Source organism: Aquarana catesbeiana, linkage group LG04 (assembly GCF_042186555.1).
Source record: "Aquarana catesbeiana isolate 2022-GZ linkage group LG04, ASM4218655v1, whole genome shotgun sequence".
In the NCBI taxonomy this organism is placed as follows: domain Eukaryota; kingdom Metazoa; phylum Chordata; class Amphibia; order Anura; family Ranidae; genus Aquarana; species Aquarana catesbeiana.
In genome coordinates, this window is record NC_133327.1 from 272,371,841 (window position 1) to 272,387,617 (window position 15,777).

Consider the following 15,777-nt stretch of genomic DNA (forward strand, 5'->3'; position numbering starts at 1 on the left):
TTTGGCTGCACACCAAGCAAGATAAGTCTTCCAGACCTTATGATAGATCTTCCTAGTGACAGCTTTTCTAGCATTCACTAGGGTAGACTCAACTGGTCCCGAGATGCTACGGTCCTTTGAACGTCAATAGCCATGCCGTCAAATTTAGAGACTGTAAATTGGGGTGGAATATAGGACCTTGAGACAGTAGATCGGGGCAACGTGAAAGCATCCATGGCCCGTCTATTGTCAGTCTCGCAATCTCTGGGAACCAGGGCCTTCTGGGCCAGGCTAGAGCCACCAGAATGACTGGAACTCCCTCTCTCCAAATTCTGCGCAACAATGGGGAAGGAGAGGGATCGGAGGAAAAGCACAAACCAGGAAGTACTGGCTCCATGGAACTACCAGAGCATCTGCTCTGATTGCCAGAGGATCTCTTGTTCGGGACACAAACTGCTGTAGCTTGTTGTTGAACCTGGATGCCAGTAGGTCGACCTCTGGCCATCCCCAAAATTGGCAAATTCCCTGAAACACCCCTGGGTGTAGGGACCATTCCCCCGGGCAGATCTTCTGGCGGCTGAGATAATCTGCCTTCCAGTTCTCTACTCCCGGTATATGGACTGCCGATAGAATCAGCACATGTCCCTCTGCCCAGGCTAGTATGTGGTTCACCTCCTTTAGAGCTGAATGACTCCTGGTACCACCTTGGTGGTTTATATAGACCACTGCAGTGGCATTGTCTGACTGAACCCTGACAGGGCAGTCCTGAAGCTCCACCACCCAGGACCGTAGGGCCAGTCGTACTACCCATAATTCCAGGATTTTGATGGGCAGGATCTGTTCTGTCCTTGACCATATACCCTGAGCTGTGAGCCCTTCTAGGGTCGCTCCCCAGTCTGAGACACTGGCATCTGTAGTCAGTACTCTCCAAGTTACCGGGAGGAAAGATCTTGCCTTTTGCAGGTTCTGCTCCTGCAACCACCAGTTTAGGCTGGTTCACGGCGGGTTCCTGTCACTTGAGGACCTTCAAGGACTGGGTAACCTTTTCATGTTTAGAGTCCACTCCCTTGGACCTGTACAGCACCCCGCAGGAATGCCTTAGCGCTGGAGTGCCCAGGATTCCACTTTGCAGGGTCCAGCGCCCGGAGGCCGCATTACAGGCAAAACCTTGCAGAATCTTGAGTCTTCTTTGCGAGGCTCGGGTAACATTTATTTAAGCATATAATGCCCCATGTCAAATGGATCCGATCGGTCAATCCCTTGATTCATTTAAGAACAGTTTGTGGGACTAGGGACCTGGAGCTCAGAGAGCGCAAACAACTGTGCCATCCACCTTGCAGACACTGGTAAAAAACTGAAGTACTTCCTGTATGGGAGGGGTTATATAGGGGATCACTTGTCATCTAAAGACCTTTGGTCTACCAGTGACCATTCACCTGGAGATGAAGTATAACCCAGCAGGTAATGTATGTATTAAAAAGAAAAAAAAAAAAAAAAAAAAAACAAAAAACACTTTCGCCTATAGTTCTACTTTAACTACTTCAGCCCCGGAAGGATTTGCCCCCTTCATGACCAGGCCATTTTTTGCAATACAGCACTGCGTCGCTTTAACTGAGAATTGCGTGGGCGTGCGACGTTGTACCCAAACAAAATTTATGTCCTTTTTTCCCCACAAATAGAGCTTTCTTTTGGTGGTATTTGATCACCTCTGCCGGTTTTTATTTTTGCGCTATAAACAAAAAAATAGCGACAATTTTGGGGGGGAAAAAAATAACACCACTTTTGGCTATAATAAATATCCCAAAAACAAACAAACCCCCCCCCCCCCCCCCCCCCCACACAAATTTCTTCATCAATTTAGGCAGATGTATATTCTTCTACATATTTTTGGTAAAAATCACAATAAGCGTATATTGTTTGGTTTGCGCAAACGTTATAGCGTCTACAAAATAGGGAATAGATTTATGTCATTTTTATTATTATTAGTTTTTACTAGTAATGGCGGCGATCTGATTTTTTTTTTTTCCAAAAGGGTTTTTATTAGTCACAGGTACACATATCACATGTAGGAGAAAAAAAAACATTTGCGGTAACACAACATATACGGTAGTTACATCTCAAATACAAGTCATTACATGTGTGGTATGCACTTATTTATGTGGAGATAAGTTACAAGCTGTTAAGCAGGATGTATAATATTGTCATACAATATGTCTCTTATATCTATGATTGCATCTCTCATGTACAAGTTTCGGACTCTTGTAGCCATCTGTCCCAAATTTTTTTATATTTATCTGGGCATCCTCTATTAATATATAGGAATTTCTTATATGGTAGGGTTGTGTTGATATCCCTTTTCCATTCTATATTTGGGGGTTCAGGTCTCATCCATTTTCTAGCAATTATTTTTCTGGCTGAGAACAAAGTTTCTTGTAGGAATGTTTTTGTGAATTTTTCGATAGCATCAGGAGATATTCCAAGTATGCACACCTTCGGATCTAACGCTAGGGGAGATCCCATGACATCGTGTAAGAAGGTCACTATTTGTTTCCAATATTCCTGTATTTTGGAACATGACCATATAAGATGGAAAAAAGTCCCCGTTGTGATATTACACATCGGGCATGTAGTGGGCGGATTCCTTTTATATCTGGCTATTCTGAGAGGGGTGAGATATGCTCGGTGAAGTATGTATATCTGGGACAGTCTGTCTGAGAGTTTGGGGGACACATTTTTGCAGGTTTCTAAGGCCTCTTCCCATTCCTCGTCCTCAATCGTTCCCACATCTCTCTCCCATATGGGTTTTACGGCGTAGGCCATTTTTGACGAAGTGGGTATGGAAAGCATGTTATAAAAAGCACGATATAAGCTTTTTGGGGTCAGTGTTTTTAATTATTGCTATAATGGGATTGGGGGTGGATTGCAGCAAAGATTGTGAGAACTGTGTCTGTGCCGCGTGGCGAATCTGTAGGAATTGATAGAACATATTGTTTTGAAGCGTAAATTCTTCCTTAAGTACCTCAAAGGTTTTAAAAGTCCCGTGGGTGACCAAGTCGTGTAGGTAGGATATACCCCTCGAGGCCCATAGTTCTATGTTCTGAATGTGGTAGAATTCCTGTAAATGTTTGTTGTGCCAGAGCGGTGCATAGTCATTGTATGATGGTATGTCTAATTTGGTCGATGGTATGTCTAATTTGGTCGATGCTATGTCCCATATGCGCCTATATTGAAAGAGTAAGGACTGTCTGTATTCCCTCGATATTATATTCTCTGCTCCTGCTGATATAGCAGTGATAGGTTCCCCAGTGCTTTGTGCCCAGCTAGGGCATAGGAGAGTTAGGAAACGATCCTTGTCTGATTTGTCAATATGGAAAAGCTGGGATAATTGTGATGCGATATAATAGTTATTAAAGTCCGGAAGGGCAGTGCCACCCATGTCAGTTGAATTTTTAAGTGCCTGCCATGAAAGTTTGTGTCTGTTATTACCCCACACGAAGGGTTTGAGGAGAGCCTCCATCGATTTGAAATATTTGATGGGAATGTATACAGGGGAGTGCCAGAGAATATACAGCACTTTGGGTAATAGTATCATCTTTATTAAATTAATACGACCCCACACTCCCAGGGGGAGGCGGGACCAAGCGTGTATTTTAGATTTGACTAGGGAAAACAGCGGTTCGATATTGAGAGCTATATAATCTGATGGGGATCTAGATATTTGAATACCCAGGTATTTGATTAAGGCCACTCTTTGAAGCGGCAAGTTGGTCTGCTCCTCTGTGGGTGGAAAACTGTCAATCGGCAGAATCTGAGACTTCTCCCAATTGATGTTTAGACCGGAGAATGTCCCAAACCCCTCAATCGTTTGAAGGGCATTGTGGAGGGATGGACCTGAATCAGCCAAATAAAGCAAAGTATCATCGGCATAGAGACTAATTTTTTCGGTTAAATGTCTGACTGTCAGCCCTCTGATCTCTGGATTTGCGCGGATGGACACGGCAAGGGGTTCTGCAGCTAGTGCGTATAAGAGTGGAGATAGTGGGCAACCCTGTCTCGTACCCCTGTTGAGGTCAAATATCTGAGACGGGTAGCCATTCGCCACCACCCTAGCTTTTGGGTGTTGGTACAGTAGTTAAACCCATCTAATGAACTTGGGCCCAAAGCCGTATCCCACCAGGCACCTCCACAGATATCTCCATTCTACCGAATCGAACACTTTGGCTGTGTCTAACGTCACCACCACCCGAGTCCCCACATTGTCATGTTTGGCCTGTAAATTAATAATTTTCTGAGATTGAAAGAAGTGTTACGGCCCGGCATGAACCCCGCCTGGTCTGTATGTATCAGGGAGTGTATTACTTGATTTAAGCGCAAGGAGAGTAGTTTAGCTAGTATTTTGATATCCACTTGCAATAATGATATAGGACGATAGGATTCTGGGTATCCTGGATCTTTGCCTGGTTTGGGTATTAGGACTATTGTGGCTTCTCTCATAGAAGGTGGCAATATTAGGGTTTTGAAGAGATTATTGTACAGGGTTAATAGTTTCGTTATAAGTAATTCACTGAATTGGGAGTAAAATTCAATTGGTAAGCCATCTGACCGTGGGGCTTTGGATCTGGCAAAACTTGCAATAGCAGTTGCTATTTCATCGGAGGTAAGGGGTGCTTCAAGAAGATCGATCTGATCTTCTGAGAGTTGGGGGAGTGAGATTTTGTCAAGAAATTGATCCATGTTTGTCGTATCCCCCGAGACTGTAGAGGTGTATAGATTATTAAAGAATTCTCTAAATTTGGAGGTTTTAGTAGAGCGGTCTGTAATCTGTTGTCCCCCATGGCCATGTAGAGTAATGACAACTGGGGGTCTGTCTTCACTATGCGCTAGATAAGCAAGAAGTCTACCGGCCTTATCCCCATGCTCGAATTGTTTCTGTTTAGAGAAAAATAATTTCTGCCTGGCTTTTTCATATTGTAATTGGGACACTACTCTCTCCTGTAGTTTAAGCGCGTTAGCATTTGATTAAGAGGGGTCAGTCACATAAGCTTGCTCTAAGTATGAGAGCTCCACTACCGCCTTGCCAAAGGCTACTGTGGAGTCTGCTTTTATCTTGTTTATGCGGGAGGTTAAGGTCGTACGTACATGTAACTTAAATGAGTCCCACACTGCCTGAACAGAGGCAGAGTGGTCATTTTCCATAAAAAACTGTTCCCACTCAGTGGTAATTGTATCTTCCTCCGGCATCAAAGACAGCCAGAATGGATTCAATCGCCAGGTCTGCGGAGGTCTATTAAGGGGTATGCTAATTACCACGGAGTATGAGCTATGGTCTGACAACAGTCTGGGGCCAAACTTCGCTTCTAGCAGTCTAGGTGTGAGTTGTTGGGATACAAGAATAAGGCGATCTGTGATTTTTATCAGGATTGCGACATTGCGGCGGACAGATCAGACACTTTTGACACTATTTTGGGACCACTGACATTTATACAGCGATCAGAGATAAAAAATATCCACTCATTACTGTATAAATGTCACTGGCAGGGAAGGGGTTAACACTAGGGAGCGATCAAGGTGTTAACTGTGTTCTAACTGAAGGGGGATGGGACTGACTGGGGGAGGAGACCGATCAGTGTTCCTACTTAGTATGAATACACGATCTGTCTCCTCTCCCCTGAGAGAACCGGGATTTGTGTGTTTACACACACACACACACATCCCCATTCTCGTTCTGTCAACAGGATTCACGGGTGCCCGGCGGGCACGATGTGCATTGGCTCCGGGGATACGCAGGGGGTGCGAGTGCGCCTGCTACGACGTATAGCTACGGCAATTTGCGCAGCCGTGCCAACCTTCCGCAATATAACTGCGACGGCTGGTCGGCTAGCGGTTAATCAGAGAGTGGTCTGTAAAGTGCCTAAAAGCAGAACCCAGCATACAATGGTCACTTCTAGGCTAGCCCTGCAACGTCAAACACAACATGGTCCAGGTACGCCACTCCAAAGCTAGGTTGAAAAAAGGCAAATCCAGATGTCGCTCATGCAGACACCATCAAGAGCAATGTAGCAAATAATCGGAGGAGGAACTGAAGAAAAACAGAAGCAAAAAAGCTAGTAATAACACGGTTACACTTTTCCCAGTAGAGTTAAAGATGACCTCCTGGGACAGTAGCAAAAAAACCTTGAGGCATGCTGAACATAGGAGGGTTTTCTTGGGCTGGCCTACAGATTTGTTTGCCGGTGTTCAAAATCTCCTCTAGGTGGCAGTATAAATTAACAGTAAAGATTTCTTGTGTCCCTCAATGGATTCGAAAAAAATATTTTTTCCCACATAGAAATACACAAGGGGTCCATATAGGGAACTTTGTGTTGAAATACTCACTTTCAGGTCATTACAGAGGACAAGAGGGCACCCTTTACATCTGGAGGAAAAGAGATTTAAACCTCCACATACGGAAAGGCTTCTTAACATTAAGAGTAGTGAAAAAGTGGAATAGACTCCCTCAAGAACTAGATATAGCCAGCTTAGTAGATCTTTTAAAAAAAAAAAAAATTAGAAGAGCTGGTTCCTTTTCATAATGCACAAAATATAACTGGATACTAACATTTATAAATAATAACACCAGGGATAGGAATTCTCCCTGCTGGAGCAAACTGGATCATGCTTTACTGGGTTTTTTGCCTTCCATTGGCTCAACTGTGGATATAGGATTGTGAAGGGCATAGGTTGTCAATTTTTTTTCTATTGGTTAAATTAGATGCACGTGTGTCTTTTTTTCATCCTAACTATGTAACAGGGGTAAGTGTGTTAGAACTGCTTGGAGCTTTGGAAAAAGTGCAAAAACAAAGCTTTGGAATAATATACTTACACATTCTTTCATGTGTGTCCTTTCTAGGGAATCCCAGATCTGCTCCTCACTGTACTGGTTAAATGGGTCCAGGTTTGAGCTATAGATTAAAACATATGCAATCTTAACAGATATGGTAACCCACTTATATCCTGCACATATAGTTACAAACATCAGGTGGCCCTCTGCCCCAAAGATTCATTGGGCTCAATTCGCTAAACAATAGCGCATGCAATATTTGGGTCCTGTGACACATTGGGGTTGATTTATTAAAACTGGAGAGAACAAAATCTGGTGCAGCTCTGGATAGAAACCAATCAGATTCCATTTTTTTTTGGCAAAGCTTAATTAAACAAGCGGAACTTATAAGCGGATTGGCTACCATGCACAGCTGTACCAAATTTCGCACTCTCCAGTTTTAGTAAAGCAACCCCATTATTCCAAATATCACATGCGATATTGAAAATCTTAATTCACTATAGGTTTATGTGGTAGTTACCGTAAAAATAAGACCAGGTAAGTACAGCATAGATCTGTGTAAAAGTCAATTCACACTTCAGCCCAGAACCATTTGCCTGGCAAAAGACCAGAGCACTTTTTGCGATTCGGCACTGTGTCGCTTTAACTGACAATTGCGTGGCCGTGCGACGTGGCTCCCAAACAAAATTGACGTCCTTTTTAAATAGAAATAGAGCTTTCTTTTGGTGGTATTTGATCACCTCTGCTGTTTTTATTTTTTGCGCTATAAACAAAAAAATTGCAACAATTTTGAAAAAAATGCATTATTTTTTACTTTTTGCTAGAATAAATATCCCTAAAAAAATATATAAAAAAAACATTATTTTTTTTTTCAGTTTAGGCCGATACGTATTCTTCTATATATTTTTGGTAAAAAAAAAAAAAAAAAAAAAAAAAAAAAAAAAAAAGGAGGCAATAAGAGTTTATAGATTGGTTTGCGCAAAAGTTATAGCGTCTACAAAATAGGGAATAGTTTTATGGCATTTTTATTAGTAATTTTTTTAACTAGTAATGGCGGCAATCAGCGATTTTTATCGTGACTGCAACATTATGGCGGACAGATTGGACACTTTTGGCGCCATTTTGGGACCATTCACATTTATACAGTGATCAGTGCGATTAAAAATGCATTGATTATGTGTAAATGTGTCTGGCAGTGAAAGGGTTAACCACTAGGGGTTGCTGTAGGGGTTAAGTGTGTCCTAGGGAGTGATTCTAACTGGGGGGGGGGGGGGGGGGGATGGGCTATGTGTGACACGACACTGATCACCGTTCCAGATTACAGGGAGCTGTTAGTGTCCTTGCCACTAGAGAGAATGGGGAAATGCTTGTTTACATCAGCATTTCCCTGTTCTTCCTCTCCGTGAGACTATCCCGGGTATCCCCGCGCACATTGAGTCCGCGGAACCCGTGATCACACTCACGGAGCTCACCCGCAAACCTCTTCTTAAAGGGCAACGTACAGGTGAGTTAATATGCCTTACGTGCCCTTCTGCCGACGTATATCAGCGTGAGTCGGTCGGCAAGTGGTTAATGAGCTGGCACCCATGAGTGACTCCCCCCCCACCCCCATCATACCAGGTCACATGCCCTCAATGTGGGGGGTAGTCGGCCAGGAAGCAGGAAAACTTTAGTTAGCCCCATCCCTTTTCTGAACTGCCAAGCTGCATCCTCGGATTAGTGTCTTTTTGGTGTGAAATCCTCCTTAAAACCCATAGGAAACTAGAAGTGTCTTTTCACTGTCCAGGCTTTTGTTTGATGTCTGATGTCAGTGGGGAATTCTCGTCTGACAGCAGACGATTCACTGGTTAAAAGAACGCAGCAGGTGCCCGCTTCTACCACCACGCTAACATTGCACATTATGAATACTAAAATACCACACCATTTAAAGAAACGGCGAAGGTGGTATTTTAGTGAAGTTTATTAATGAATTGATATCGATTTTGGAATCTGCTGCATGTGGTCTGCTGTATTTTAGTTTAAGTGAATTGAGCACTTTATCTACCACCTATAGTTGTACTGTAGCAGGTTGGTTCCCCTGGGCAAAATGACGTTGCCTTACGTTGGTTCGCCTTTTGACCACTAGGGGGCGCGACCCCCGGGCACCCACAATCGCTCCACACAGACAGAACGAAACGAACAGATCTCCGTGCTGTCAGGGGGGAGGAGACTGATCTGTTGTTCATACGTATGAACAACGATCGGTCTCCTCACTCAGGCAGTCCCATCCCCCCACAGTTAGAAGGACACATATTGCATACTAGCACATTATGGGAAACTTAACTTAAAACTAAGCCCTCCAGTGACGCAATGTCACCGCTGACAGGGCTCCCATCTTCGCCCAGTCTACCTCCCAGGGTTTGCATCCCCTGGCTGTCTGATTGGCCACACCACGATGTCGTCACTCATGGCACAGAACTCTGAAGGAATGGCACAGGCATGCCGTTCTTTCAGAGCACATGCGTCCGTGACGTCACTGGCCTATTCACACGTAAATATTTCCTAAACTGTGCATGTTTAGGAGATATTTGCTGTACCTATAGGTAAATGTCAACCATGGGAGTTTACTCCCACTTTAAAAAAAAAAAGCAATGCAACCAATCACATCTAAGAATTGGTAAGCTTCAATATGATAAATGTTAGCTTTCGAGTTTAATACTGCTTTAACAAATCATTTGTGTTTTTAAAGCATCTATCATTTGATTAATATAAGATTAAAAAGGGAAAAAATGACTCTCAAAATACCAAGTGAATACGTCCTGTATTTGTACTATAAATATAAACATTACCCAACCAAAAAAAGGGGGAAAAAAAAAAAAAAAAGTGTCAAAACGTTTAAAGATCTTACCGTACAGTCCCACTGAATAGCACTGGTTCCTGGGGTATGATGGCCAGTTTGCTTCGCAGATCTGCCAGGCCTATGTCACAGATTTTTACACCATCTATTTTAATACATCCACCTGAGAGCTCTACCAATCTAAAAAGAGCAATGCCAAGGGAGCTCTTTCCTGCAAAAGGTGGAAAGAAAAGACATAGATTTTACTGGACGTATAAATGAACTTTGATACATTTAAAGTGGAAGTCCACCCTAACACTTAAATTCTCACCCTGCAATCAATAATGTGAGCAAAGTTCAGCCTTATGTCTCAAAATGAAAAAAATCCCAGTTTTTCTACCTTTATTTTGCAGAATCCAGTGCCGTCACATGACTTCAATTCTACTTCCTTCTGAGAGTAAAATCAGCCAGTGGGTGTGGTTGCTGAAAGCTAGTGACATAACACTGGTCCTGTGTAGCCAGTAGGCGTATACAGGATGGTAGGAGCTGATCATAGGTTCCTGCCCAGTGTTCTCTCATTGTACATCCTAATACATGAGAAAATTAAGAAATAAAAAGCCCCATCCACACAGCAGGGGATGGGAGGTGCAGTGCACATATACAGTATAGCTGTGCACAGGAGAAGGGAGCTGGACAAAGGGGGGGTGGGGGCACCCGTTCCCATCAATGCGACTTTGAAAAAGGTACCTGCAATGCTTTGATGCGACTTTGATCCAGAGTGTAAAATTGTATCAAAACTGCACTCAGTAGCATCCAAGTCACACTCCAAAACGTGAAACTTTGCGCAATAGTGGTAACGTGACTTGTCATGCAAATATGTGTCCAAAGTCGCATGACAAGTCACAGCTCATTGATTTTAAATGGCACCTGTTACTATCTATGTGACTTTGAAAATCAGCGACTTTGAAAAAGGTACCTGCAATGCTTTTTTGATCCAGAGAGCATAAAGTTGGATCAAAGCTGAACTTAAAGTCGCACTCTAAATCGTGCAACTTTGTTGTTGCAATACTGGAAACGTAGACTAAGGCTCCACTAGCATGAATTTTCAAGTGCCTTTGGACACAAAGTCGCATGACAAGTCACATCCCATTGATTTTAATGGCACCTGTTACTATCTATGTGACTTTGAAAATCAGCGACTTTGATACAGAGAGTGTAAAGTTGGACCAAAGTCACACTCCAAAGTCGCACTCTAGCCTCAGGCTACGTTTCCACTAGTGCGACTCCAAAGCTGTGGGATTTAAAGTGTGACTTTGAGTGCAGCTTTGATCCAACTTTACACTCTGGATCAAAGTTGCATCAAAGTAGTGCAACTTTTCAAAGTCGCATAGATGGGAACATTTGCCATTGAAATCAATGGGCTGTGACTTGTCATGCGACTATTTGTCCAACGTCGTATGACAAGTGGCACTAGTGGAAACAAAGCCTTAAACGTATCTGTAGCCAATTTACTCACATGTAGCTCCCTCAGCTGGGCGTGTGTCATACCATGCCATCACAGTGCCATGCAGAAACAACCACGTGGTTGTACACTGTAGAAAATCTGCAGCATGTTGCATTGTACGCCAACAGACAGAAAATACTTCCAAAGCCTGCCCTCCCCCCCTCTCTCAGGAGAAACTGCTGGCCAAAACGAGGCTGTGAAGACAGGAGGAGATCTGAGAAGGAGAGGAGAAGGACAACGTTTTCAGGAAGTGAGAGGCCCTCATGCAGAATTCAGAAATAAGGAAGTAAGATTTTTCCTGAAGAACAGGAAGAAGCTGATTGTCTGGCTTTGATTAGACTTTGTAAGCGACACAATCAGCTATATAGAAAATGAATAATGTCAAAGATAAAGATATTTTACATATAATTAAAAAAAAAAAAAAATTTCATTTTTGACTGGACTTCCACTTTAAGCACGTTTTGCATTTTGAAGACAAATTCACAAGTAAGGAGCATTTACAAACACAAATTTACATTTTTGCTTCTACTCATTCTCAAACGTACAAATCTGGGCAACACATGCATTTCAGAACTAAAATTTACAATAGCTTACAACTATTCAATTTGTAAAAGAATTCTAGAAGTGCCCTATTATAGAAATAAATCATACAGTAAAGCTGATATCATGTAGCCACAGGGAAATAAAAAAACAAAAAACACCATGCTTCAAGTTAAATCCAAACCGGGCAAAAGATGTTTATTGCATAGTGCGTCATGGTGAACTGTTTCCACTGCATGATTAGAAGTGCTTTTCCCATTTTCTAAACCATTGCATCAGTTCCCACATCACTGTGTTTACCCCCATTATACTGTTATAAGATAGTAAGATAACAAGTTTCTACTTATTTAATTTGTTTCATATGTTCAACTATCTCACCTGATCCAGTTCTTCCCACAATTCCAATCTTTTCTTTGGGTTTGATGGTAAATGACACTTTCTTTAACACTAACGGCAGGTTTTCTCTGTATCTCATTTCTGCACTTTCAAATGCAATTTCTCCCTCTTGAGGCCAATCTGCTGGAGGAGCATTGTTCTTAATACGAGCAGGAGCCTCAAGAGCCAAGGTCTGTTAGAAAGGAGTAAAAATTAGATCATGCAGAATAGAACACATTCTTACAGAGGACCTGGATTGCAATTAAAGCAACAGCAGAGAAGAGCCAAAGAGAAAAAAAAAACAAACAAAAAAAAAAAAAAAAAAAAACATGCACAGATGACCTATGGACACATTGCAAATCAATGTTGATTTCCCTAAATTATACATAAATAGATGAGGCATTCAAAGACGAGATTTGGACTTAAAGGGGTTCTAAACCTTGGTGTTTTTTCACCTTAATGCATCCTATGCATTAAGGTGAAAAAACACCTGCCAGTCACCGGCCCCCCAGCCCTCCGGTTTTACTTACATGAGCCCCTTCATCTCTTCAGCGGGGACACGCTGTCCCTCTATCCACAGGGTCTCGCTTCTTGATTGGTTAGAATGATAGCAGCGCAGCCATTGGCTCCCGCTGCTGTCAATCAAAACCAATGACGCGGGCGCCGCGGCGGCGGGGCCGAGTCCGGCATTCGTATCTGTGGACGCAAATGCTGGACTTGGGAGCGCCCGCAAGGTAACCCCCTCGGGAGAGCGCTTCTCCTAGGGGGTTATCTGATCCAGGGATCAGAGCCATGCAGAGCCACCGAGGGACCCCAGAAGAGGATGTTCAGGGCCACTCTGTGCAAAACGAGCTGCACAGTGGAGGCAAGTATGATATGTTTTTGTTTTTTAAATAACAAAGATCCTTTACAATCACTTTAAGTGCAAATTTTTGTCCTATCCAGTCTCAAACCTCCATATTTATCCGTTCTGGTAAATTCGTTGGCTGCTCTGCCAAACTACAACTGCACTTGCTTTGTGTTTACATAGACACTAAGGGCCCTTTCACACTGGGGCAGTTTGCAAGCGCTATTGCGCTAATAATAGCGCCTGCAAACCGACCCGAAACAGCCGCTGCTGTCTCTCCAGTGTGAAAGTCCTGAGGGCTTTCACACTGGAGCGGTGCGCTAGCAGGACGGGAGAAAAAGTCCTGCTAGCAGCATTTTTGGAGCGGTGAAGGAGCGGAGTATACACCCCTCCTGCCCATTGAAATCAATGGGACAGCGCGGCTATACCGCTGGCAAAGCGCCTCTGCAGAGGCGCTTTGCGGTGGTTTTTAACCCTTTCTCGGCCGCTAGCGGGGGTAAAACAATACAATAGCGGCGCTTTACCGCCGATGCCGCCCCAGTGTGAAAAGGGCCTAATTGGAAGTTTGGAAAACTGCTGGTAAGGGGGAGCAGACCTAAGCTAGACAAGTACTTAGCTTCTGCTGTGAACTTTGAAGATGAATTGCTGCACAGCGCCTGTTACAGATATCACACAACTGATTAAAACCAGCCACTCTCCTGCCCCTATCTGTAGACATTCATTTTTGGCAGGATATTGGCATCATATTTAGCAGATAATGGTATGAAGAGAGACCGTATCATTTTTACAAGCACCCTACTTTTTAGATTCAGTCAGAACACAATCAAATCAAAAAACCTGAACAAAGGCACTTAGGCGAAAATAAATGCAAAGGGGCGCAGGACTATGTTGGGAAGAAAAATAAATTGCTGCTTGCACCCCTCTAGGCGTCTCCTCAGATTCTCGTGACAGTTGTGTATTTTGACTCTATGTGTTGAGTTTGTTACAATATGATTTTTTTTTATTAATCAGACTTACGATACATGGGACATAACATTACACAATAGTGGTTGGTCATAGAGACATTGTCAGTTTTTGGCTTGAGTAGATTTCTCAAACAAATGCTGTTTTATACAATGGGGGTAAATATTGTTGTATTTAATTGACAGTTCAATTAACAGGCTATTGTCTCTATTGCTACAGTACACAATAAAGAGATTTAGTTTGAGGTTTTCAAACTGAAAGAATGACTGTTAGATTACTGTCAGGTGTTGGCCTGATTAGACAATGGGTACGTAGATGCAGTTTTCAACAGTCCATTGTTTCTACAGCTACAGTAAACAGGCATGTTTTCTGTTTGGTAGCTATGGCAAACAGCCTGACACATAAAAGGGGTGAGTAGGGACACACACACACCATCATGCTTTGAAGATCAGAAGCCGCCACTCATGATACAAGAACACTGCCTGGTGTCCAAGAAGCATCGTTGCCAATGGAGATCACGAACATACAGTAACAGAAGATAAGTAACTTTTAAGTGTATTTGTACTGTTAGACCATAGGCTGTTCATTTGCTAGGCATTTTTGCTTGTTATAGATATCTGTCAGTCTTGTATTGTATTCCTAATATTGTAATAGTTTTTGTATGTACAGTATCTTTGTATAGTAAAGCACATATACACACTGCAGAAATCTCAGCTTCCTTGCTATACCACAGAGTAACCTTGCTAGATAGACGCAAGCAAAACACTCTAACAGAGATTTATCTGCATATATCATGACTATGATAATTCGAGAGGAAAGCTGAAAAGATACTAGCGGAGGGACTATGGTACAGACATGACTAGCTGCTGTTCTCTGGTTAGACAAAACCCCATTACCTTGATGTAATGACTGATGCGCTCCACTGATGTGAAACGAGCTTCTGTCTCTGAAGCAAGCCTAACTGTGAACTGGAACAATCCTGTTAACTACAAAAACAGAAAAAAAAAAAAAAAAAAAAAAGTCTTAAACACATGTCTACTACTTTCCATTCACAATGCTTTGTAGAAGTAGATAATTGCAATGTTCCAATATCACACAAGCCTAATGTAATAAATTACTGCCATAATGGTCAAATTTCTGCAGTAATGTAACACTGTTAATGGATATACCTCAGTTATCTATGGTACAATTCTGAAAGAGAAAATAGATATGCAAAAAAGAAGGTCCACCTATGCATACAAGGGGCTAGAACAAAGAATTCTGTTCTAATATGTGCAGTTTTCATACAATATTGTGGATTACATGTATTTATTTTTAATCATGTAGACTTCACAGGCTGTTTCCAGTCAATGTCCTAAAAATAAATTACTTACAGTAAATACTAATGATAAATGCTAACAAAAAAACTTTTCCCGTGATCCTGAGAGTTTTAGAAGCAAAACCCCCATTGGCTAACCCAGTGCACTAAGACTCTCTAAATGACAGAGAGAACATTTATATATTTACCTCCCCTCTCCCACCCACAGACAGATTGTATATACAGCCGATGACCAGGTAACCTGTTCCAATAAGCAGTTTTAAGACAGCAGCTGTGTCCTTGAAATCCCAACTTTTTTCTTGTCCTGTTTACCATTATCAAAGTGAAAGTAAAAGAAAATCCCAAATTTTGGGTTGACCCCAAAAAAATTCTTTACTTAATTTGCCAGGATTTCCGATTTCCTCTCACTTCCTGTTTTGGCTAGGAAAGGCAAATCTTCCCAATGGGGAAAAAGATGGCAACCCCCCCCCCCCCAGCGGCTAAGTGGCTAGCGCTTCCCCCTAGCAGCACTAGGGTCTTCGGGTTGAATTCCAACCATGACACTACCGGCCTGGAGTTTGTATGTTCTCCCTGTACCTGCTTGGGTTTCCACCGGGTACTCCGGTTTCCTCCCACA

The 15,777-nt window shown here is 42.6% G+C and overlaps 1 protein-coding gene across 3 annotated transcripts in view; it reads right to left on the bottom strand.

Annotated features, from left to right (window-relative positions):
* The window catches only part of ABCC5 (ATP binding cassette subfamily C member 5), a 207,397-nt gene that overhangs the window by 25,143 nt on the left and 166,477 nt on the right, over positions 1–15,777 (bottom strand). For all 3 annotated transcript variants that reach the window (XM_073626551.1, XM_073626552.1, XM_073626553.1), the window contains 4 exons: positions 14,740–14,829; positions 12,037–12,226; positions 9,687–9,846; positions 6,842–6,920 (listed from right to left, as the gene is read on the bottom strand). In XM_073626551.1, the coding sequence (XP_073482652.1) occupies positions 6,842–6,920; positions 9,687–9,846; positions 12,037–12,226; positions 14,740–14,829 (519 nt within the window). The remainder of the gene's footprint in view (positions 1–6,841; positions 6,921–9,686; positions 9,847–12,036; positions 12,227–14,739; positions 14,830–15,777) is intronic.